The following is a 27,267-nucleotide window of genomic DNA, read 5'->3' on the forward strand; positions in this document are numbered from 1 at the left end:
ACTATTATATCGAAAGTTTTTACTATATAAAATAGTAAAAATTATATCTTCTAAAAGCGCTGCCTAAGAGTCATAATTTTTCCTACTTTATATAGTAAAATCTACTGCTGGAAGATTTCAGACTTCTAATGGTGGCGCCACTGTCGCGACAGGTCACTGTTAACGTTGTTTACTAACCTAACGGCTGCAAGCGATTACCGGCAAAACCGTTGCAGTAATGAACTTGTGACAATAATTCAAGTATTACATTGATTGATTAATATAAAGTGATTGCATGATAATGAATGACTTTTTCTTATTTTCGGCTGATAATTTTGTTGCATTTTCTGGACAAAATTATATATACTTAGTTGTATATTCGTGTGCAACTATTGCTTATCTTTATAACACAAGCGGCGAACCGTGTCCGAGTAATATTCGTTAAATATTTAATAAAAAATAAAAAAGACTTCTAATAACATTGACTAAAAGAATAGTTATAGTCTTTTCAGATATACACATTGAAGCAGTGATAGCTCAATCAGTAAGGTGTCTGGCTGGTAAAGCGAAAATCGTGGGTTTAAGACCTAGTCACTGCCGAAATTTTTCGATTAAAAAATCTTTCTCCCTCTCAGCGAATTTACTTGAACTACTATGTACTAGTCATAAGTCTTAGCTTAGGTTAATTACTTAATTATGCTTTAATAGGTAAATATAAAGAAATGTTTGTATGTATCGCAACTCGAGCGGAAAAGCGTGTGTATAGTATGTATATTCGGTTCTGTGTGGGGAGAGTGAAAATAGCTGAACAAAAGAAACTGAAGTTGCAAGTGAAGAAGCCGTGAAATTACGGAAGATATATCATATATCTATAAACTAATTAAAATTTTTTGCCTTTTTCTGTCGTAGTAAAAATTGTTTTCTGCGTAATAAAATTTGCTGTTTTATATAGTAAAATTTATCCTAGCATCTCCTTTTCACACAATACAGAAATTACTATTTAAAATAGTAAAAATACCTGGACATCGCAGATGTTCACGTTTTCCTTAATTAAATAGTAATTTTTGTTACATATGTAGTAAATTATATTATAACACTCTTCTCAGTGTAGTTTCTTAAGGTGCGAATTGTCCCATAAGCAGAGCTTAAATCTTTCTTATAAAGAATTTTTTCATACCAAGTTTTTCATAGCGTGAAGTGTTCTATGAGTTGAGCATGAATTACAATAGGAAAAGAGAGGATTTGCTAATCACTATGAGAGAAAGAACTTAGGTATTAGTCAAGTTTATTCAATCTCATGCGCTCACTTTGTAAGGTTAGGAGTGAATGATAGCCTGTGCAAAAATCAGCGTATTTATACACAGATTTTCCCGCCTATATTCGCAGGACAGTTCTCTTCGAGTTGTTTACGCAATTGTGAGAAATCATTTTTCCACATTTACAAGAGCATAAACAGTAATACTGAAATTTTAAAGCATGTAAACTTTACAAAAGTAGATACTGATCATATTAGTATAATTTACAATTATCGCAAAAAGTATCGTTAAAAGTTATTAACTAATAAAGTTAATTAATGAGATAGCGCAATATTTACAATAAAACAATAATAAAATTTGACACAGATTAATAGTTTATCACTAGTAGAAGTAATTTCTAAAAAGAAATACTCAAATTAGTTAATAACATTTGAATTATAATAAATTTTCGTATTTGTAACGGTTTTTTCTAAAAAATTACTAGATTAATCAATTAAGATTAATAAATTATAAAGTTATCATTATTATGTAAAAAATTGACGCTTTCGATCTATATACAATTATATATTTAAATAAATTATTAATTATTTATTTATTGATAAAAGTAATAATTAAACTGTTATCAATGAAACCAATTCTTACTCATGTTTCTAAGATATTCATCATGAATTTAGAGTATCCGCATTATTCTAATAATTAATATTTACAATGTAATAGACAAATTAACTTTGCATATTAAAATACAATATAATTTAATAATTAAACACAATTAAAGTTATTATAATCTAAATCTATGTCTTAAAATCTATGTAAATAATGTTTTGTTTTATCAAAATTACTCTTAATTAATATATTTTAATGAAATAACAAAAACTAATATATCTATATCTATAAGTATGTGCTGTCATGCTCCTTATATGGTCATGAAATTTGAGTCTGGTACTAAGGCTTTCAAATAATATATGAGGTGGCGCCGTTCAATATGCTAATTGATGTAAACAGATTGGTGAGTTTAACGGGTTGCAGTGATTCAGCGAAATAAGAAAATAGCTCATAGATAGGACTGTTACAATAAACTAAGATTAGATGAAGGATATTTAAAGATAAATGGAAAGAAATTACTATTAAAATCAACTGACACTAAATATCGTGCAAACTCTTTAATAAATATGATCTCATGTCAGGATTTCATCAAATTCAAATGAAAGAATCAGATATACATAAAACCACATTCAAAATACTAGGTTCAGGACGATTTGAATTTAAAGTATTACCATTCGAATTGATGAACTCCTCTAGAGTATTTCAAAGAGTCCTGACAAAGGCACTCGGAGATCTACTAGAAAAAGGCTTCTGGTACATATGTATAGATGACATAGCTATAATCTCTAACTCAATTAAAAACATAATGAGAGATTTAAAATGGTTGCTGAAAACCTTAGAAAAGCCAGACTAAAATTAGAAATAAGCAAATGTGAATTGTTCCAAAGAAAAGTAGAATTCCTAGGTCACATTATAAGTGAAGAAGACATTAAAAAAGACCCTAAGAAACGATTGAAAAATTCCCAACACCATAGAACATAAAAAATATCAGAAAATTTTTAAGACTAACGAGCTACTATAGAAGTTTTATAATTTATCTGAAATAATGAAAGATAAATAGCATTTGACAACTTGAAAGAAGCACTATGTACAGCCCCAATTTTACAATTCCCACATATGAGAAAACCGTTTATAATAACTACAGATGCATCAAATTTTGCATTAGGATGCATACTCTCTCAAGGCAAAATAGAAGAAGATAAACCAATCGCGTTTACTTCAAGAGTGCTGAAACCAGCAGAAAAACGATATCATACCTATGAGGGAAAAGCATTGTATTAGCAGTAAGAACTTTTAGAAATTATATTTATGGAAATAAATTTACAATTGTTAGCGACCATAAACCACTACTATCATTTAGATCAGCTGATAACAACACAAGAGTACAAAAGTGGTGACTAAAATTACTAGATTATGACTATGACATAATATACAAACCGGAAAATACTAATACTAATACAGACGCTCTATCAAGAAACCCAATACCAAATGGCAAAGTGAATATCCTAACTAGAGCTTAGAATGCAAAACAAAACAAAGAAATATCATGATGATCGTCTGAGCGCTAATTCATCTGCCTGGTAAAGCATTATTTCCAATTTGTCGCGCAACCTGCCTTGGATTGCGCAGAGCTTCATTAACAATGTTGCGATCCTCTCGATTTGTAGTAATCCTATGTCGACCTTGACCAGGTCTCCGGCGATAAGAACCTGTTTCTTCATACCGACTAAGAACGCGTGACACCGTTGAACGATGAATCCCCATTCTTCTAGATATTTCGCTTTGATTCAATCCCGCTTCTAGCAGGGCAACAATTTGAGCAGATTCGATTTCAGTAAGCCGAGGCATTTCGATTGCGACGGTAATGGTTAATTGTTGTGGACGCTGTATAGTAAAATTAATGTTGAATGATTTTTTGCCTTAACTCTTGGCCAGTATGCCACCTTAAACTGTTATTTTATTTTTTTTAATTGATTTGTCGGTAAGGTTGACTAAAACATCGAAAAAAATCGTGGAGTGTCGAATTTTGATTTAAAATACTCGTTGAAAAGTGCACTTTGAAAGGAAATCTGTAGTTTTTCGAAAAAAAAATTTTGGTAATCCAGGCATACGTGCAAACTATTGAATTTTTTAAGAAAAAAAAGTTGGTATGCCTGATTAAGACATAGCAATGTGACATTATCTTGCAGACGGTGGATATCATTTGTTTCTCAAAGTACACATAATTTTCTACAAAACAAAAAAAAATTATCTCAATACGATAAAAATTGACCGAGTTACAAGCATTTGAAAAATGGCAATTTTTCGATGAAAAATCTTTGTTGCGATAATTTTGTTGCCGAGTGTATATTTACTTTAATTCATTATTGGTAATATTTTATTGGAATTGATTCTATAAAAATAAAGAAACATTTAACATTTACATTCAGAAACTCATGAATTGTAAAATTCACGATAGTAAAGTCGGAACAAATCACATGCGAACGATAAGATGCTAGATAGCAATATCTGATAATTTGTTTTCTTAAACTTATGTGTAACCGCCTTTGAATTACCGATACTCAAACTCATGACGTACGTTCGAAAACACATCGAGCGCGCATAGGAACGATTTATGACCGCATCTCCGAATGTAGCCTGAAATAAAATTAGCGTCCAACGATGACTGGTGAGTATACAGATGTTTATCTCGAATTTCCACAGATCTCCTTGAAAAACAATAAAAGACTATTTCGTCTCATTTTTCTACTAGTGTGAGTGACATATGTATCGAGCGTTGTACCAAAAATGCGAGCGTGAGAAAATGCGATTTAAAAAATGTTCTAAATCATTGTTGATTCACCAGAAATATTAAGCGAACAATACTAAATGTATAAACTTTTAAACTTATGGTTTATAATAATTCGCACTAAACTTAGACTCTAATTACATACCTTCCGTGTTAAATTTACATTCAGTATTTGTTGATTGGCTAAATTATACATTGTAATTGGGTTAGTTCATTGATCTTTAGTTCATTGTAATACGTGTTATATCTTAGCTTTGTTTATTTTCTGTAATTTACTGATTTAATAAATTTTCGAGTCCTTTTAAATTTACGTAACTTTACTTACACTCCTCAAAACGAACAGAAATTATAATTAATAAATTAGAAAGAAAAATAAAATAGGAATAAGTAAAATATAAATATAATATTTTATATAAAATAGTAAAATGTCTGGAAGTTCATTGAATAATTTAAGAATGAAGTTGATTCTTTCATTTTTGCAGCTACTAAGTCTAATTATACTTGAAAATTAAAATAAAACAATTTGCTATTAGTAAAATTCGAAATGTTCACAAATACGGTTCAATGTATTCCTATCTTTGTACACAGCATTCAACACATCTTGCAATGTTCTTTGTGATATTTGCAAGTACTCTTCTGCCGATACTACTGAATACCTGCCTTATTCTCTGTTTTATATCCTCCAACGACGTTGGTGGAACTTTATAAGCGACATTTTTGGCGTACCCTTACAGAAATGTGCTCATTGATGTTAAATCGGGCGATTGTGGCGGTCACATGTGTGATCTATGTACACCAAACCAACGTTGACCTATTTTAATTTATATAAAAAGAAAATTATTTTATCCTCACTTAAAAAATTAACAGTTAACAATATGCAGCATTGATTTAGCAACTTCTTAAGAGTAAATAACAACGTACAAGGCCTTTAGAAACATAAACCTACCAAATGTGTCATTCTAAAGTTTTGTGACTCGGACAGTGTTATGCGGTGGTGCACCATCTTGCTGCCACATCACATAATCTATTGCTAGCCCAGATCTTTCAACCATTGCACGCAAATTATTTTTTAGAAATAAATAATAAGTTGCGGTAGTAAGGTTTCCCTGAAGGAAATATGGTCAAATTATCCGGTTGTTAATGATTCCGGCTTATACCATGACTACTACGTATAAAATAGGTGAGTACATTAATAAAAACAATATTGTAGGGTAATCTATAGTTTTTCTATTAAAGTGTTTATTAAAAATAAAATCCTATTATAGAGATTAATCATCATGGCATTACATTTTTATTCATTTGTTTTTATTCATTATTAATTTATTCATTCAAATAAATTGAAACATTCAAACTTTAAATAAATCAACTTTTCAATCAAACTATGAAACTAAAGCTTATTCTAATAAGTGTTATAAATAAATTATATTTTATAGCGGAGCAAAGTGTGTGAAACGCGCCTTAGCTGTCGATGCTAGAAAAAGGAGTGAATAAACACGGAGTAAATATATACGTTGCGAAGACGAAAAGAAAGACGTTTTTAACGAGCGTTGGATGCCGGCCTCGACAAAGGTTGACGTCAGCACATCTGGTAGCACAGCTATGTCATTGGAGAAGTTGTTCAGCTCCTAAGCCCGTGTAGAGCGTCGTACGGTCTTTCCACACTAAAAAAAGTTCCACGCGAAGTAAGCAAGGCGTAGTCACAACAAACGACGGAAATAAAACGGTAAACTCAAGGGCCAAATAATGAAAAAGAACTAAGTAAAATAAATAATAGGATTCTATAATATAAAGCACATACGAAGTTAATCAACAATTGCCTCTTGGTGCTCGCTAAAGCGCTGGCAGGTTGATGCTACACATACAGGGCGATATGCGACGCGATTTCGACAAGAACGAGCTCATGCGTGAAACAGAACGGTAAACCACTCACGATGTAGCGTGAAAAAGATGCAATGCACAGTTTCGGCTCGTACAGGAAAAGGAAGTCCACACAGCCGTAATCAGTAACACATACATAAGCGACGATACCGATTATGGGATGGCCGGTACGTGGGCAGCAACAACCTGCGGCCGGACCAACACGCAGAGCTCAATTCAACGAGAGGTTGGCCTCTTCTTCGTTACGACAACAGCAATAGATCTCTGGCACGAACATAGTGGCGTGGAAGAAACCGTTCCTTCCTTTCTTCGCGGCGTGGTCTCAGCGAGCTCTCTCTAAAATCAGCGGCGGCGATTCTTATACGTGTCGTAACCTGTCAGCCTCTCTCTCTTTCTCTCTCTGTCTCATTCTTTCTCCTTCTCGCGACTTACCGTGATTGGCCACTTTTCCTCTCTTGCTGTTGATGACTGAACTAGAGCTTAGTAAACAACTCTCATACATACATTTATATTTCATCAATTATTGATGTTTCGAAAATGTATTAGAATGCTCAGAGAGAGAGAGAGAGAGAGAGAGAGAGAGAGAGAGAGAGAGAGAGAGAGAGAGAGAGAGAGAGAGAGAGAGAAAGAGAGATAGAGAGAGATTCTTTGTTAAGATATTTTCATTAGTAAAGAAAACTCTTCAGAGAAAATTATTGTCATGATCCAGCTGAGTTGTAATGAACAGTGCAAAATAGCAACGAAAAATTTCTTGATAATAACTGGACTTACTGAGGCTTATATGGGTATCTCGTTTTCTGAATCAACTGTCTAACAACTTTTTTAACTACATATGTATATACATGTTAAAAAATAAACACACATGTGCTTTAAAAATTATTAATATAAAAAAGAAAAATAGTAAGTAGATAACTGCTAAACTCGTACAATTTGTTACAATAATATTATTGCAAAAAACAGCTCAATAGTCCAGGTAACATAAGATATGAATATGAAATATTTTTTATTCAAAATTTGATTTTTTGAATCGAAAAATATTATTAATCTTTTACAACTTCTGTTTCTCGTTAACAATGGAAAAATGTGAGTTCCGAGCGGTGATAAAATATTTCTATTTAAAAAGCCTCACACCGAAAGAAACCAAAGCTGAGTTAGATGGAGTTCATGGTGTACTATATCTGTCTCTATGTTTGCAATGGTTTACAATTGGGTAATGAATTTAAACGTGACCGTACATCGACTGCAGATGAACATCGTTCAGGCCGTCTTTTACACGTGAGCCCTCCGGAAATGATCAATAAAATCCACGACATGATGTTGAGTGACCGAAGAATAAAATTGCGCGAAATAGTTGAGGCCACAGGGGTTTCGAAAGGTAGAGTCATTTCGATTTTTCATGAGAAATTGGATATGAGAAAAATTTCGGTAAGATGGGTGCCGCGTTTGTTCTCAGTCGAGAACAGACGCAGTCGAGTGGTGACCTCTGAGGCCTTCTTGGCGCACATCCATCGTGATCTGGACGACCTTCTGCGTCGATTCATAACTGTAGACGAAACGTGGATACACCACTACAGTTCTGAGACGAAGGAACATTCAAACTAGTGGATTCTGAAAGGTCAATCAGCTCCGAAGAAGGCGAAGATAGTGAAATCGGTCGAAAGGGTTATGGCCACTGTTTTTGGAATGCACATGGATTTATCTGCGTCGACTATTTAGAAAAAGGACAAATAATCACCGAAGAGTATTATGCGTCGTTATTGGACCGGTTGAGCGAGAAAATAAAGGAAAAACGTCCTCATTTGAACGAAAAAAATTCTGTTTCATCAAGACAATGCACGAGTCATACTTGCTTAGTTTCAATGGCTAAAATTAAGGAATTTAAGTTTGAATTAGTAGACCATCCACCGTATTCACCAGATTTAACCCGTAGTAATTTTTTTTATTCCCAAACCTAAAAAAGTAGCTTGCTGGAAACGATTCATCTCGAACGAAGAGGTCATAACATAAACAAATTGCTATTTTGAGCAACTTCCAAAATTATTTTCTTTGATGGCTTAAAAAAACTTGAAGCACGCTTGGAAAAGTGTATCGAGTTAAAAGTAGATTATGTTAAAAAATAAAAAAAAATCTCAAAAAAAATTGTTTTTCTATCTTTTTTGAAGGACTTATTGACCCATCCTCATATCTTCTCTGGACTATAATATAAATTTAAAACTCAACCTAATTCTTCCGTCATAACTTGTAAACTTATTATCGGATTCGCTTTTAACAAGTTTTTTACTTGTTCTGTCACCACTTGTTGTGACAAGGCACTCCTAGTTCATCGAAGGATTAAGGGAGAGCAGTAACTTGAGAAGCATTCAAGGACACCAGAAATTTGAAAAATCAAATTTCATTTCGTTTCCTACTAAAAACCGTCACCTATATACAAATCAATAGAATTAATATCATATGAGGAAACGTTTTTTTGAAAATAGTATAGATGCGCACCAATATGAATGAACATAATGGCCAAGTTCTGCCTGGAGGTGATGTAGAGTGTGACGGTAAACGTCAAATTAGCGCTGATTATTTAACTTAATTGCTGTCTGTGAGGGCAGCACCTCCCGGGGGACGAAATAGGTAACGAAGGAATTCGGCACGCGAGCAGACGGAACGCGCGCGATAGAATTCAAACTAGTGAAGCTTAGACCATCATAGTGTCCGCCCGCTTTCGCTATTGTTATCGCCGATTCACGTGCCCTTGACGACTACACGCCAGATCAGTGATATTCAGCTTGTGTCAGATAGCCGTGACAGCTACCCCGGGGTGCCAGACATCCACTGGCTTGATTGCAGAGGAAGGAGAGCACGAGCTGTCGGAAGTATGTGTGAGGTTTCGCCATCGAGGGCGAAACCGCAACGTGCGCGAACTCGCGACCCGCGAAAGAAACAATAAAAACAGTTCCGCTCTGTGCGAGGTATTTGTGACTTCTCCGATCGCCTGCAAATATAAGGTAAGCTGACCAGCTTAATCTCGCGATCGCGGTTATCTAATTGACGAATAAATATCATTCTCAATGTAATAGCGTCTCTATTAACGAAGAACAGCGAGCGTACCGGCAAAGCGTGTTGCCGATGAGCGAGCGTGAACGTAAACAAACGCGCGGGCCGACCTTCTGTAGAGTATGGGGGATAATAAAAGATCCAATTTATATTACTAACAAGTGTTTTCTTTGATTCTCTCATATCTTATAGCTTCCACTCACTCCCGATTGATTATAGATTATTTACACCTTCCTCGATAAGTCGAATTACTGGTTGACTGACGCCCGTCCTCACATGCTCTCCGTTTCGTATACTGAGCATAATTAATTACGCGTGTCCCTTTAATGTGATTGCGCGATTTAATTAATTAAACGGTCTTACCCCGTTACAAGAGCAAGAATTACTATTTTAATTAAATATTTTTATGGATAAAATAATATAAAAATTTTTGAGAGGAACAAGAATCTGTGCTCTAACTTTTTTTATCCATTTAAGTAAAGATAGACTTAATTATCGTTTACATTTTTGAGTGATTTTTGATATGTGAAAAAGAATATATAGGTTTATCAAGCGTTAAAATATCATTTTATGCACTTAAAATTTTAGTGAAGACCGATTTTTATTGATTCTTTTAGAAAAACAATAATTTTGTTAAAAATATATTTAATAAGCGTTATCAACTGGAAGCCTACGTGGCTCCTTCAGACTGGAAACGGAGTTTCCCGATATGTATTGCACCGAAAAGAGGGAAGACCACGCTTCGAGACCGGTTGAGCACTAATCACGATAGGAAAAGTGGAGAACATAGGTAGCTCTAAAGCGGTAAATGATGGGCCCCATCGTGCCCGAATGTGCCACTAAAGCAAAATTACGGCACATTCAAGTTAGGGGAACCTTATCGCGATACATGTGTTGATTAAATGCTACAATGGGTATTGATCATTAATTTCCTTTCGTAACCATAGCTCGGATTAAAGCACAAAAAAAGAAAACCGATTAAACCTGCTGTTGAGATTCAAAATGTTATATTCAGTTGTTGTTCGCGTCATTTACGCTTCGAAAAAAAAAAAAAAAGAGAAAGCGACCGGTAACAGAATACAAGGAACGACGCACGGGCAATAAACCATCGACGTCAGCGTTCGGGCACGTTTACAGATGGGAATACGAGCGTCTGTTGTTTATTGCATGTCACCAATTGCAGCGCGCATTTCCCACATCTGCGCACCACATGTCTCAATGTAGTCATTAGGCCCTTCTCGGAGGGCCTCAAGAGTAGGGAGAATTTTTTCCGCTTATTCTTCTCGCGTCTTCGAATGTAGCGACGAAGAGTTAGTTACTTCCCGAAATCCGACAGCTACGGTCGATACTCTCTGCTCTCTCTCGTGTATTCCGTATATCCCGAAAGGTTATACGCGACGCGTCCACTTTTCATCCACGGCAAGTGCGTGTCCGCGACACCGAGCCAAAGGAAACTGTGCGTGTCCGCGACACCGAGCCAAAGGAAACTGTGCGTGCTCAACTGGGTGAGAGTGTTTGTGTGCGACTGACTCACCAGTGTCTCGTGATCCCAGTGACGCATTTCAATGGGACTGACTACGTCAGTGGAGGACGCTCTCACGTCTCCGGGGTGCTACCAGGTCTTTCCTGCCCATCAGTTGGCAAACCAGGTGGTATCGCAGTTTTGTGTGCCCAAGACGTTGGAGCTGCGGTACGCCGATGTATGTATGTGTGTGTGTGGTAGCACCTTCCCTCCCTCTACCTATGTTGGCGTCGACTGGTAATCGAACACACGCTTTTGCTTTGAATGGCCATTCAACCGTGCGAATTGTACAGGCTCAGCGAGCCTCAGGTAGCTTATTGTGAGCGCATCCAATATTTGTCTCTCCATTTTTGTATTAGTATTGTAGTTTTCTACTTTATGATTGACTTCCGCATTATTTATAGGAAATAATAACTGGAAAAGCTCTGTAATTATTATCTCGGAACTCGATGGCTTTTCCCCCACTTACGACTGGGGTTTTTTATGCCGGATGAGTATCCCCGTTCTTTAATAATCTCATTAAAGTCATATTTGTGTATTTTCATTAATTAAGACTTATCATTTATAACACGCAATCAACCATTCCTAATTCCGCTTATTTAGTACCGCGTATTATCTCCTCGGCACCTTCGGTTTGCCCGTCCGGAGTATAATACATTGTTAATAATAATAATATTCGTAACATTAACTTATAGTTTAAAACAGTTGTGTTATATGTTGGATATAATTGAGCAGGAAACCAAAAAGAAATTTCCTTAAAAATACTTATAGCAGTTACTATTCTTTTACTTATTCTTTTTTTGGCCGATAAAAACATTCATGAAATGTAATTGCTGTTTATTCAATGATATGAATTTTGATGCACTTGAAGGATTTCTTGTTTTCAAACATTGACATTTTGAAAAAGCGTGAAGGCGCATCTTTGTACTTAAAATTCTATTCTAAGATATATTAACTGTTACGTGCCAGTTTTGATGTCTCTTCAAAACTGGCGCGTGTTAGATCGTTTTAGCTCCGAGTGGTCCTAGCTCGGGTGGACTAGGCCTTCAGTACGGTACCCCGACCGTGTCACCGAATGGATCGCGTCTTCACCGATAATATCCGTAGTTCGTCCTTGCGAGAGCCAGGCGGGAGTAATCAGGCGAAAAAGGGAGGGGGGGGCTTCGCCGATTGACTTAAATGAACTTACGCCGGTATGTTAGATAAGTTTATTTATATATATATATATTAGTACGTCGAATAATACTTCTAATAATAATATCGCGCTACTATGCGGTTCGCGATTTATTAAAATAAATATTTTAGTTTACGCGGTCAACGGTGTTTACACACTTGGTCCCGGTACGCAATCACGTGGATTCACCGAAAGGGGAACCTTGATTATGCTTAGTAATATTAGAGTGAAAAGAGAGAGAGAATAAAATTACGATAAGGAAGAGATTTCACCTTATCAAGGATAGAGCTCAAAAGTACTCACTCTGTCGTCTAGGTCCGAGATATTGTTAGGTTCGTTTTATAGGTAATTACTGGTTTCGAATTAATTCAATAAGCTGGTCCAATATATTTTCTTTATCCAATAATATTCCAATAATATTCCAATGATATTCCAATAGTATTCCAATAGTATTTCAATAGTATTCCAATGGTATTCCAATAGCAAATAAAAGGTCGTTAAAAATAACGATACTCGGCACTTCGATATAATTTTATTATAATATTCTCAAACTCTTGCAGGGAGCTCTTAGTCGAGCGCTGATTCCTGACTGACTAAGGATTGGTTTCGTTATTTACGCCGGTTCGTTATATATCTTTTGTCCCTCGCTTTTCGTCTCTCTCTCGCACATATACTTTAAACGTTTACGCTTCTCGTATCGGATCGTCTTACCTAGCTAAGCACGCTGACCGAAGCATGCCATCGCAGCATGCTGGCGCAGCGTGAATCAGCCTCTGCCGCACGTTCCCACCGAGTCGCGCACACGAATACTGCTGATTATACTATGTCCGAACGGAAGTCTCGGGTCCGAAATATTATTTGACAAAAATAAAAAAAATAATACAATGAAGCGTCACGTAACATTAACTTTTTTTAATATAATTTTTTTAAAAATACAAATATTGTAGTGTTAAGGAAGTTATTTTTGATATAAACATAGATTTGTTAATTTTTCTGAATTGATATATTCGCAATGAAATTCCACACGATTCGAAATTATATGCTTATTACTTTTGTACAAATCTTGATGTACTGCTAAAATTTATTAATATGACTGAGAAACATTGAATTTTTTCACTTCATAAGACAAAATGTCAGGCTCATCATCACAAGTAATAAAATATTTATTAACAGAGTCGCTGTTCGCCGACTCTTCGTGGTTCTCCCAATTCTTTCATTCACAGCCTTAAGACTGGAAGTGCATTTGTTTACACTGTTATGCATGTTTTTTGTTTCACGTGTGGTGAGTGAGCGGATTGGCGAAGTTGAAATGACGATCAGCGAGCGTAACAAACGCAAAGAGAGAGAGAGAGAGAGAGAGAGAGAGAGAGAGAGAGAGAGAGAGAGAGAGAGAGAGAGAGAGAGATAGATAGATAGATATATAGATAGATAAGAATTTATTTACCGTGATGGCAAAACATAAAATACAATAATATATAAATATATACAGTAATTGTCACAGCTTTCAGTAAGTTTACATTATGCCGTACCGGCATCACATTTCATCACAGTTCGATTACAATTGTAGTTCCTCAGTCAATAAATAAAATTATGATTGTAGTTATTACGTTAAAATAGATAGACTAGGATTTGACTAGTTCACAGTTCAATATTCCAGAGGAAACAATAATTCTTATCACTACAGTCAAGCTTGCTTATCTTAAAACTAGTAATGCAGTCAAAAGTTTAGGCTAGTTTTCGTCATACAGACACAAAACAGCACAAAAAAAAAATAAATAAATATAATTCACTACAAACACGTAAATAAATAACTGTACAAACATTTATACAGTAAACTAATAGAAATAAAAATACTCCAGTGGTACCACCCTATGTCCTCAATGACGCAAAGTATCCGCGCGCCCCCCTCTTAAAGCTGCTAAGCGACGGCGCGTGCCGCAGGTCAGATGGAAGAGTGTTCCAGAGATGGGCACCCATCACCTGGAAAGACCTGCGAGCCGTCTCCGTTCTAACCTTAGCAACTCTAAGCTCAGCCTGCCCCGCCCTACCCGGATACCTTGACTTGTGCCCTATGAAGAGCTCAGCCAGGTAGCCAGGCTCACGCATGGTCAAGCACCTGTACATTAGCAGGGACATAAAATATTCCCTGCGCACGTCCACGCGAAGCCAACCCAACCGCGACCTATATGGAGAGACCGAGACATCACGCGGGATACCATAGATGTATCTTACGCACGCGTTGCTCAGTCTCTGCAGCCGCTCCCTCTGCTCCGCCGAGGCCCCCAGACACACCACGGTGCAGTAGTCCAGGTGAGGCTGGACCATCGACTCCACCAGTCTGCGCCGGAGCAGCTCCGTAGTACACGGCCTAACAAAACGCAGACCGTACAGAGCTCTCCAAACCTTCGCCGCGACCCGGTCAATGTGCGATCTCCACGACAGCTTGCTATCGAGAACGACCCCGACACTGGTCACTTCATTACTAAAGGGAACAAATACTCCCTCTTGCACCTCAACTCCAGGCAAGACCTCAGCGTAAATGTCATTGACATGTTTGTTAGTTCCAAATATGATAGCTTTGGTCTTGCCCGCGTTCAGGCGCAGATCCGAATCCCGGGCCCAGTTCGCCACCAATCTCGCAGCCTCCGTCAGCATTCGGATGCCCTTCGTCAATTCATTTTTATGTATATGCAGATAAATCTGCAAGTCATCCGCATAGAAGAGGTATGAAACCTCATGTCCACGGAGCACATCTTTCAGATCGCCGACATATAGGCAGAACAAGAGCGGTCCCAGCACGGAGCCCTGTGGAACCCCCAGATTCGTCTCCCGCCACTCCGAGCCCCCACCCCCAGCAGTAACCCTTTGCGAACGGCCACCGAGGTAGAACCTCAGCCATTGGAGAGCAGAACCAGAGAAACCAAGAGCACGGAGCTTGCGCAAAAGTCTTGAGGGTGATATAGTGTCGAACGCCTTGCTGAAATCGAATAACAGCAAGAGCATCACCATCCTTTTGTCAACTCCCATTCGGATGTCATCCGTCAACTTTAATAACGCTGTCTGAGTACTGTGGCCCCGCCTAAAGCCGGCCTGGAGGGGATCAAAAAGATTTTCTCTATTCAGATACTCCATGATCTGGTCATGGGCAAGCTTCTCGAGAACCTTTGAAAGAAAGCAAAGCAAAGCTATCGGACGAAAGTCCGAGGCCGAGGAAGGGGTGTTGTTTTTCCTCAGGGCAATCAGCTGTGCCCGCTTCCAGGCTCCCGGGAACTCCCCCTTAGCAAATGAGGAATTAAATATTGACCTCAGGTGCTCACCTATGACTGGAAGAGCCTTCACCACCACCCCACGGGGAATCCCGTCCACGCCGCTCGCTTGTGATGTAAAATGGGAGACAGCTAGGATGACGTCATTAATGCCAACAGGTTTGAAGGTAAAGCCTCGCTCATCCGCGACATCAACTCCAATCATCCCACTATCTATATCCTCAAGCGGCGAGGCCGAAACCCCAGCGAAGTGGTCATTCAGCTCGTCCAAGGTATATCCATGAAGGCCATCCCCACCCGCCCCTGGCAAGAGGCCGAGGTTCCGCATTTCCTTCCAAATATTTTTACCTTCATCAAGAGCGCTAGACAGATGATTTTGAAGGAAATTAACGCGCTCCTGTTCCAAACGAACCTCGACCTCCCTACTAAGCCTAAGAGACTCCTCTAAGACATCCGCCCGCCCAGTACGCTTATAGCGTCTTCACGAGGCATCACGTCTGTCGACAAGCCTCCTCAGCTCTGGACCAAACCAAGGAGCATACTTTTTCCTAAGGCATATTGTCTTCTCAGGTGCAAATTTATTTATGGCCTCAGTTAAATTATGGTTGAGGCATTCCAGCGCTCCCTCCAAATCCGACTCAGCAGCGCCAACAGATGCCCAATCGCAGCGTGTCAAGAAGTCTAAAAGCAAATCCGGGTGAATGCCACGAAAGCTGCGATAGGTAAAGCTACCCGCCGAAGGAGAAGGCACACGGATGTCAATCGTGACCTCTATAACCGCGTGCTTACCGAATTCGGGGAGCAATTCGTTCTTCTGGTCCATGATCGTGTTGCATGCGTCGGTCAGCATGACATCAATCCATGTGTGGGAATCACCCACGTGATGAGTCGGGCCATGACGAACCAAACTCAGCGACAACTCCCCACCCAAACGCGAGATGGAGAGAGCATCATCCGAGCCCGAACTCATATCGGCATTGAGATCACCCATGATGATCTTATGACTGAAATCACCACAGAGATCCCTCAACACCTCAAAAAGATCCGAGCCCTGCTGCAGAGGCACCTTAGGCGGGCGATAGATGACGCCGATAAGCACCGGAGGAGAATTGCCCGTCTCAATACTGCAAAACAGGTACTCTGGTATTCCCGGTTTCCCAGGCCCTTGAGTGGCAGATGAAGCCAGCCTTGTAATTTTAAATTCCTCGCGTATGAAGAGGGCAACACTGCCCCCATTAATGTTGCGATCGCTTCTTATCACCGAGTACCCCGGAACCCGTATGATGTGATCATCAACCACAAGTCCCAGCCAGATCTCAGCAACCCCAAAAACATGATGGATGGCATCCCCAGCCAGGAACAGACGAAGCCTCTCAACACGCGCTCTAAGCGAGTTAATGTTGAGAAACCCAGCCCTGAGGAAACCACCGCGACATGCAACATCTTTGGTGCTCGCCGTCCCGAGTCATGCCAATTGCGAGTTGGCATCAGTGCCCTCCCTGATCCGCCGCATGCTCTCTCCTCCCGATGGCGTAGCGCCCCCCGAGTCGGTGCTCAACTCCGCTGACGACCGCGATCCGCCAGTCGACTCCCACGCCGACCTAATCGCCTGCAGATCCGCTGCCGTCTCGAACGCGTACGCCCTCTCTCCTGTCCTTCGTCGGACCAGAAATCTCCCACCACTGTGCCACACATACCTGAAGCCAAGCCCCTTTGCTACCGGCTTCAGGGTTAGGAATGATTTGAATTGAGCTTGGGGCAGGAGTTCATTAATAAATAATTTCCTCCGTGGCACCTTGGCAGACAACTCCGGCCCGAGAAGGTCCTTGTCTAGGTCCTCAGTCGTAATGCAAGCACGGGGCATGCCACGCTTCGCCTTCATTATATCGCGCAAAGAGAGAGAGAGAGAGAGAGAGAGAGAGAGAGAGAGAGAGAGAGAGAGAGAGAGAGAGATGATAGTTACCAGTGCGCGCCTCGAAAATTATTGAACACACAATCAGTTTTGATTGAATCGGTGAAGAGTGAGCGTCGCTGATATGTTTTTGTAGTATTTTCGGTTTCGTTTTGGCGCATGACTTAACGAAATTTTTGTTTTATTATACACACGCTTGGTATGTGGAGTATATTTTGGTTGATTTTGTTTTTAGTAACTTAAACAATTTTAGATCAGAGGGGACAAAGCGACCTGCAGCTGAAAGAAAGGCTGCAGCAATTGTCAGCTGCAAAGTGACCACGGTAACAAGAGTAGCAGCATCAACTAGTAGAAACCAGCACTTTCAGCAGCAACAGTAGTTGGCGCAGCAGAGAACATCAACAGTTATCAACGGTTAGAGGTTGGTGTTCAGTGCATTCTCTCTCTCTCTCTCTCTCTCTCTCTCATGTTCTGGCAATACATGCATGCATGTGAGGTCGTGCAGGTTACCGATCCCTACATGGACTTCGTCCTAATGATCGTGGTCGCGAACTAAAATGAGGGAAAACTATTGCCGTACAGAAAACCGGTACCCGGATGTTTTTCGATAACCATGCGCAAGCTACCGCCAGTTGGTCTGTTTACAAACGAAACAACCAAACGCATAAATCTTAGTATTCTATCTTTCTTATGCGTTATTCATCTATCTATCTATTTATGCGCTTTTCAAACTATTTCAAATTACTTTATTGAAAAACCAATCAGAAATCAACTCTACGACAGATAAATCGATTTGTAATTGATTCGATTATCAATTGCGATGATCTCTTATAGACTCCGACGTTTGATTCAAAAAATAATTTTTTCAAATAAAATATATCAATCCTTATCTTAAATCTAAATTTACCTACAGAAGGGAAGATCATTAAATAGAATTTAGCATTGTTACTTTATTTTTAAAGTTGCTACAACATTTTTAAAAAAATACCCCCTACTTTATGTAAGACATACTGTATAAAATCAAACGTAAATCCGTAAATGGGAAAGTCAAAATGTGTGTAGCTAAAAGAACTTTTTTCAAATCCAATAATGTTTTTTAATATAATTAAAACATTAATTGATTTTTCCTTCCTTTTATACAATTAATAATATAATTTTATCCTTTTATACAATTATATAATTAATTAAGACGGGGCAGTTTAATAATATATCTTGTCTGTAATAAGAATGCAGTTTAGTGATCCGTTTTACCTTCTTATAATTGAAATAAACTAGCCAAGTTTTCAACCATCGACTTGATCTTATTATGTTTTTGTATCATTTTCTCAAACACTATGGGTTAATATTCTTACTGAAATTCAAATTAACATCTCAAATTTACGTAACAATCGTGTGCACATTACGTAACACCTAATCGAACGATATTAAGATAACCATAACTTCGTTGAAATAGATAAGCTAATATCATCTAAGAAACTTCGAAGTAATTTTTCATTAACCGCTAAACATTATCTAAAAGATTTCAGAATAATTTTTTTCATTAATCTTCTAAAGTATTTAGGACAAATATGGATTAAATTGTGGTTATTAAGAGTAACATTAAGCCATTATAAATATTAAATAAATACAATAATTAAGCCATTGAAAATGGGTGCGGTTAACCCCCGTAAGGTTATGTAAGGGTCAAATTTATTATTTTCTTCATCTATGCACTGGGGTGATCGGGCAAGTGTAAGATTAATTGTAATAACCCAACATCTTGCTGGTAATATCTTGCCCCCCCCCCCCCCCCCCAACCCAATATGTAGACGGTAATATCTTGCTACAGCACGATATCGGCCTTGACCGTCAAAATTACCCAGGGAGGCTTCAGTACACAAACCACATGAGAATCGGAATCATTGAACGAAGAGAGAGACATCGACCACGAACTTGGTTATTTGGTTATTGGGGTTGGTTTATTGGGTTATTTGAGTTTTTGGGTTGTTACAATTAATCTTACCCTTGCCCGATCATTCCTGTGCATAGATGAAGAAAATAATAAATTTGACCCCTACATGATTTTACGCGGGGGGGGGTAACCGCACTCCACACATAATACCTTATTTGAACGTAGAATTTCTCGCTCTTTCCGAATCCGGGATAAAAATTATAGGTTCCTATTCAAAAAATGACTTTGAACTTCGAATGACCTTGAAAATAAATCTCAAGGTCAAATCCGATTTCCGGGAAAGGTGTCCCTTATTGTCCCAAATAACTTCTGTCTGAACAATTTTTTTGTAGAATGCCAACCGTAGAAAATTTTGGGGTCGTTCCTTTAAATGGGACACCCTGTACAATGTGTCTTTTCAATACTCAATTAGTAAACACTCATTGGTAGCGCTTAATTTGTAAGGTCTTAAAATACTATCTTGTATATTTATAATATTAATACCTATTGCAACCATAATATGCTATACCACAATATTTTATGGATATTTTCACATTTAAATATAGAAGTTGAACATTGTCATAATATGTCGATGGATAATTTATTGTATAATAATGAAACTTCTTTTAGATTATAATATTTGAAATACTCCTACGTGTGTTTCATTTTATAATTACCATCTACATAATATTAGATATGTTGGATTAATAAAAATTCACCAATAAATCATCGTCAGTAATAATTGATAAATATTCTCTATTGAAGTATAATTGAAAACTACACGATCTAATACATTAACTATATGTAGCAATTTGAATCTACATCTAAAGAAAAGAACTTATATAAATATTATGATTTGGTTTATGTATTACATTAGCATATAATATTTTAATATATATAAAGCTTATGTGATTTAATATTTGTTTCTTAGCATCATCGAAAGAAATTACAAGGGCGTAGATTAGATTTTGATTGCAAACGTCGAAGGCAAGCTAAAGGTAAGATAAACCAAATTATCATAATAGTATTAAAAAATATGTAACTCTAATATGCATGAAGACTTAATTCTCTACGTCATACATTTTGTTTACAGCATCATTGATGACAAGAAAAATATTATAAATAATTTATCTCTTATTATTGTCAGTGAAAGAATTATATACTCATATAATATTTCATTGAATTTTTTTGATTATTGATACAAGTTTTGTAAAAATCCAATTCAGAATTTGTAAGTTATGAAATTTTTTTATTGTAGAATAATGTTATTACTAATTGATTACTTTATTGAGCAATTGATAATATTAAATTTTTACTTTCTTCAAGTTTTCATAGTAATATACATTTAACGCAGCATCTCGATACTTCGTCACTAACTTGACAGAGAACAGTGATAGTACGAAGACGCACGCACACACATGCTTTCGCTAGCGCGAGTATTAGCCATGTTTTATAATTATTTATTTTCTTTGAAGCATTAATAAGTATTCTTCTTTTTAGATTCTTTACGAATTTATATGAGTAGGTATATTTGTATATGTATGTATGTCGTTTTTATTTTAAATGGTGATTCTAAGTTGAAAATCTTTTACAGAGTATAGAATATAATTATTGATAAAATTGTCCAAATTATCTAGACTTAGCCTGAATGCCAGCGCACGCTATCGTCTAATCTCCAGCCTGGTGTACTAATTAAATAATCCTTTCACTTTATGATTGTATGAGTGTACAGACGTAACAAAAAATCCTCCTTACAATACCTAATACTAACCGAGATTCCTTTTCAGTATTAATTTAGTAGAGCCTGTCCGAAAGATCCTCTTTCGGATGCTGTATTTCTCAGCCTGTCAATTCTACGTATTTTTCAGTCTCTTCTTTTCATTTCTCTCTCCTTACCTTCTTTGGTCTTAATTGCTTCCGTGATGAAAATAGCTATAACGCCCATTTTTATTTCGAAATTAGTACGATAGTTACGAGAATTCTTTGATTCTCTAATGCATGCAGTGACGTAATTCGCAGAGCTGCTGACAAGGAACTGAACTGCAGAAGGTATTCGACTTCAAATTTATATCCCTGGTAGATTATCTCCACTTTAGAGTCTCCCACTGAAAAAGCATTTGAGTGACAACTGAAGACATCTGCCATTTAGTCCAACAGTCCCAAAACAGATCAGGCATACAGCAGTTGAAGGTCTGTTCCGATTTGTCGATGACGTCAGGGTAGCGTTATTAAAACACCAGTAAATGACTTGAGCTTATCCGAAACATCAAAACAGTCATTTTCAAATGCCATAATACCCTTTGTAAAAGTTTGGACAGAGATCCATTGCTTGACGAATTCTGGCAAACAGCAATACTCACAAGCAATGGCGTCACATTACATCTTGTTATTCAAACATGGTAGTGTTTTAAGTTGCAAAGACAACAATATTGAGTAAACGAGTTGAAAGTTGCAGTTTTACCTTTTTATAAATTGTGAATATTCAAATAAAAAACATGAATATTTAGTTTTTCTTTTTGTTCGGTTTGTGACGGGACCCTGGCTAGAATAGCCGGCCCTGTCTGGCTTGCTCTCTCTCTCTCTCGCAGCCTCGCTCCTTCGCTGTTGCTCTGGCGAGCAATTGAAAGTTACGAACCGATACCAATGCTCGCATACCGCTTTATTTCAGGGCCAATACCTGAGCAGGACATCGTCATTAGGAGCCAATTGGGAACGAGAGGGGCTGCGACAAGAAGAAGAGAGAGAGATTGACGCATCGCGAGTAGAAAGTAAGCGAGCGCGAGTGACCCGCGGCGATCCGCTCGCGAGAACGAAGCCGCCGGCGTTGCTAGAGCCGGCGCGCAAACGGTTAGGGGAGGAGTTCGAGCCGAGATCTTGGAATAGATTGATCGATTTGACAGCCGAGCGTGCGCACGTGAGAGAAAGCAAAACAGTCAGGTCAAGATAAAGAAATCAGAGGACGACGAGCAGAGTACAGCACGGAGAGGATTTCCAACGACCCTTGAAGCATCGTAGAATCCATCCAAGCCTGCCATAGACCTGCCAACAGTTCCTGCAGTATTTCCTGACAACAACAGAATTAGCAGCATTTCCTGCCAGCAGTACCAGCAGCAGTTCCTACCAGCAGCACTAGCAGCGATTCCTGCCAGCAGCCTTCACCACTATTTGCGAGTGCGCGACGCGTCGGTGAAGTGCTCGCAATCTTCTGCGAGCACGGCGAAATTAACGAACAGAACGAATCCATACTTTGTAATCCTCTCAAATTATTGTACCGTGCCCTCGTGCGATTGTCTGCACGAGCGCAGGCACACGGCCGTCGAGGACGACGCGTGAACTCGATTCGTCGCTCTTTTATTGTTAAGCGTAGAGGAATAAATATTGTTAACGGTTATTGGGAGTAATTATTGTGTACGCCCGTCATTCCTTTCCTCTCAATCCGAAGCTCAAAACGACAATTTAGTGACGAGGCCCATCGTCACCGTTCAGAGGAGCGAAGGAACCTCCCGTACCTTTCTCCTTTTTAAATAATTTGTGATACGGCGCTTGGACATGGACCCTTGCATGGCTTGTGGGAATTACGTTTCCCCAAAACGCGTTAAATTTTTATCATTAGTGTCACAGGTTTCAAATGAAAACTCGAAGCAGATTTTTAACAAAGTATTTAACGGTGAATATTAACGACGAACAACGATACTACACATATACATATGTACATACATATATACCATTAATACGTATGAATCATACAAAAAAAAGTATCTAAAGATTAATTTACATTAATAGATAGTACAAGGTCTGTCCTAAAAATATCCGACCTACCTCTATTTCTCGGCGCTTGATTTAATCTTTGTTATTTGGGGGTCACATCTTTCAACGTAGTCTTCATTTGATTGAATAAGACACTCATATCGATATTTTCACTTATTAAAGACTCTTGAAAGTCAGACTTCGGAATTGCCTTTAGTGCATCCGTTGCATTAGTCTCAACCATCTCTTTATCGTCGAATCGATGTTCCTTAAGCGTCATTTTCAATCAAGGATATAGCCATAAGTCACAAGGAGCTATGCTGCGCAACACTATATTTCAATAAATACTGCTGCATAAGGTTAGATACATGCGCTGGAGAATTATCGTGATGAAGAAACCAGTTACCGGTTTCCTAAAGTTGCGGTCTTTTTCTCCTAATTGCTTCACACAAACTTTTCAAAACTTCAACAGAGTACTCTTTATTGATTTTCTGGCCTGTCGGAGTATATTCGTGGTACGCAGCGGCTTTATAATCGAGAAAAATAATCAACATTGACTTGATGTTACTTTGACTTTGACGGGCTTTTTTCGACCGAGGCTCGGGTGGAAGTTTCCACTGCAAAGATTGTTGTTTCGTTTCAGAATTATAACCAAACTTTTACCTAGATTAAAGAAAAATTTTATGTAAATTCGCTGTTCGGTTCATTTGGTCATTTTTAGTAATAAACGAATTGCAACGAACGCAAAAAAGTCGTTGTAAACAAATACACGATGCGCGGGAACTAAGGCGTTTCATCGGTATCTCGAGTTACTGACGAGAACGTTAGAAGTTGCTGGTGACGTTTGTACCCTCCAGAGGTCACCTGAGTCTCTCCGCACGAAGACATGAACGTAGGTCGAATACTTTTGGGACAGACATAGTACGTTTGTAATGAGACAATACAGCTCGTTACCAATTGTTTAGGGTGGAGAAGAAAGGTAATGATGCTCTAAGCAACTGAGAGAGGATTCGAGTAAGAGAAAGGAAAAATAAAGCGGTGTAGAACTCATAAATTCAAAATCTTATCCTATATTCTACACAATAACTTAACCTGCTGTACAAAGAAGCCCGAAAATCAGTCAGCTCGTTGCCTGGCGTGATATCGCCGGAGCAATGACGCCAATACAGGCAAAAAGGACCGTCGCAATAGTTGGCGGGTGAATGTTTAAATATTGCGGCACCCGCTACGGGCGAGGGCGATCGCCACGTTTGAGATAGAGAGAGAAAGAGAAAAAATTCTAAAGAGCACTGCTGCGGCTACTCGATAAGCGGGAAGTGGTGGGCCATCTTCCTCACAGGCGCGTTGTCATTTACTGTTGAGCATCTTCCTCCTCGGCTTCTTGCTCCTTGTATTCAGCTCTCCTCTGGCGACCTCCACTGTACTCGCTCCTCGCACTCGCTTGGCCGTTGACGTTCTCCGCTGACTGACTCACTCCTGCTCCTTGCTTCTTACTCAACTCCTTAACCATAGCTCTCCGACTACCTTTCCTTGAATGTTCGACTGTCTGTACCTCACTCCACTCTTTGAGTCTTCCTTTCTGACTATTGTTAAACTCTTCCTTCTCTTCACTCTTGACCCATCCCCTCTTGACCTAATTTCGCGGCGGCACGCGACACTGCTATTCGGTCGCACACCTGCCGCGAACCATTACCTAATACCAACACTTGTCCCTTATCTCATTTTTTCTCTCTCTCTTTTTCTTCGTTCTCTCCTTTTTTCTCTTGTTGTTGCCTTCGCTGACCCCATTCTAGACTCGCTGATCATTATTGGTCACCGAAAGAAAACAATCCGCATCAGGCCACTCTAGAATGCACCCAACGTCGATTGCTAGGCCAGCCGAGAGCAGAGGAAGAGGAGGGAGCAGCGCACGACAAAACGTCGTAGCCTGCTCCCGTCACACGTTAATCAATCAACTAGAATATTATATAGCATAATTTTATGTCATTATTGTGATTTTTAAGTAATAAAAATGAATCTGAGTATTGAGAGACCTAAGGACTACCCAATTCATTTTAGCTAACAAGTAAAAAATATTACAATTTGAAAAAAGATCGAAACGGGCAACATTATAATAATATATTACGTCTCAAGACGTATCTCTATTCATTTACATTCTTTAAAAGTGCAATCCCGAATTTCGTAAAATCAAAACTATGTACACGTCCGCCAGAAAACGATACGGCAGCAAAACACAAAGACCGTACTCAGCATTACACAACACACATTGAACTCAAAAGGAAAATTACCCAACTACACAGAAACATCAGCGATTAATTGAGCACAAATTTATGTATATAAGATGAACCACCTGAAAGGTGAGCAGCAATTATCGTTACTCCGTACACGTCAGTTCGACAATTGACGAATAAACCTTACATATCGACGTTACAGTTGCGTGCAAGCCTGTTCGACAATTTGGCTAACCATTCGATTATTATTTGTCAAACCATATTATTTGATCTAAATAAATACGCGATCCATTAAAAGTAAAAACGGGCAACCTCATTATTCAACCTATCCAAATACTGAGACTTACAATACTGAAAGTACTCCAGAGACCGTAAGTACAACAAAATAATAAAACATTCATTTCTATCCATATCTCTTATATTATTCATTACTTGTGAGCCCTAACCAGCTACTAGTATTATATTGGTACGTTTCGCACATTCGCTATTCGTAGTTTATGCACGAGACGTAACAAATGGTTCCGGTACAAAATTAGACAAATCATTTTATTTTATCAATTCAAACTTTTTAATACAATCTTCAAAGCATCAATTAATAACAAATTAATAATTTCTAATTTTGAAAGAAATTTTTTTTTCTTTTCTCTTTACAATAAATTGCATTTCAACCAATTTCTTTGAAACTGAAAACGCATAATATCAAATTCATAAATTGTGTCACTTCATAAGCGCGAACCGTGCTTTGGCATAGTAACTTGACCATCGCGCGCCGCGACTAAATAACCTGGTAGAATCTAAAACTCAGCAAAAATTTTTGAACTTGAGTCGATATAAGGAAAGAGTAGAGAAAAAGTTGGTCAAAACACCAATTCCCTACTTACTCATATACGAATCTGTTACTTGTATACATATATATACATGCTTATATAATTATACTTATACGAATGCTACAATAATATTAATCGAACAACATACAAATCTTTTTATGCGACTCCCTTCCAACAAACGAACAAATTTTAACTATCGATTTTTAGTTCACATTATTTCCTTTTGAACTTTCTTATAATTATTCAATACAATCTAAATTCAATACATTTACTTTTCCTTTTCCTCTCTCGAATAAAATGCCCAAATGAGTAAAAAATTTATCCCAACTAGCAGAGTAATTTCAAACGACTCGAAGCTTACGCGATCCCAAACACGCGGCAATCCCCAATTAAAAAGCCTCCTACATAAAGAGTTAGAAAAAAGCGCATTCAGAAGGAGCAGCAAGATACAATACTCACCTACAAAGAAAACCAAGAAAACACAAGCAGAAATTTCAAGAACCGAAGATTCACCAGCAACTCAAACAGAAGAACAAGATTCAGTTTTACAAGAAAACAACTTTTCAACAGCAAATACTACAATAGACCTTAATAAAAATCAACGATACTCAGACTTTGGAGGAATTTACAACGAACAAAGCCTGATCTTAGGAACTTCAAAAGATATATTTTTAAATCTCGAACTACAAAGTCAAGAAGAAGGAAAAACACTTGCTGAAGAAGATAAACAAGAAATCATAATTTCGAAAAATTTTGAAAATAATCTACAGAAAGAAAACCCACAGAAAAGTGATTTTCTAGCATTAGTAAACATTGACACACTCATCGAAGACCCGTCTACCACAAAGCAAAAAACAAAAATCATTAGAGAAAATCCTACGTCATCAATTAATAAAATACCTACAAATATGGATAACCAGGAAAAACCAATGAAATTACAATTGAAAGATGTAGCAGCGTTCGTCGCAGAGTTCGATGGCAAAAACATATCACCTATGGAATACATCTCCATGTTAAAAGAAGTAAAGGATGTTATAGACGACATCGATGAGAGAAATCTTACAAAACTATTAAAAATAAAAATTAAAGGTGAAGTAAAAGAAGCCATA

The 27,267-nt window shown here is 38.0% G+C and overlaps 1 protein-coding gene across 5 annotated transcripts in view; it reads left to right on the top strand.

Annotated features, from left to right (window-relative positions):
• LOC131671062 (endophilin-A) overlaps positions 1-27,267 on the top strand; it is a 1,254,901-nt gene that overhangs the window by 635,525 nt on the left and 592,109 nt on the right. For all 5 annotated transcript variants that reach the window (XM_058947219.1, XM_058947193.1, XM_058947229.1 and 2 more), the window contains one exon: positions 20,285-20,351. In XM_058947219.1, the coding sequence (XP_058803202.1) occupies positions 20,285-20,351 (67 nt within the window). The remainder of the gene's footprint in view (positions 1-20,284; positions 20,352-27,267) is intronic.

This window comes from Phymastichus coffea, unplaced genomic scaffold (genome assembly GCF_024137745.1).
Source record: "Phymastichus coffea isolate CEN01 unplaced genomic scaffold, Cenicafe_Pcof_1.1 PCOF00009, whole genome shotgun sequence".
Lineage (NCBI taxonomy): Eukaryota > Metazoa > Arthropoda > Insecta > Hymenoptera > Eulophidae > Phymastichus > Phymastichus coffea.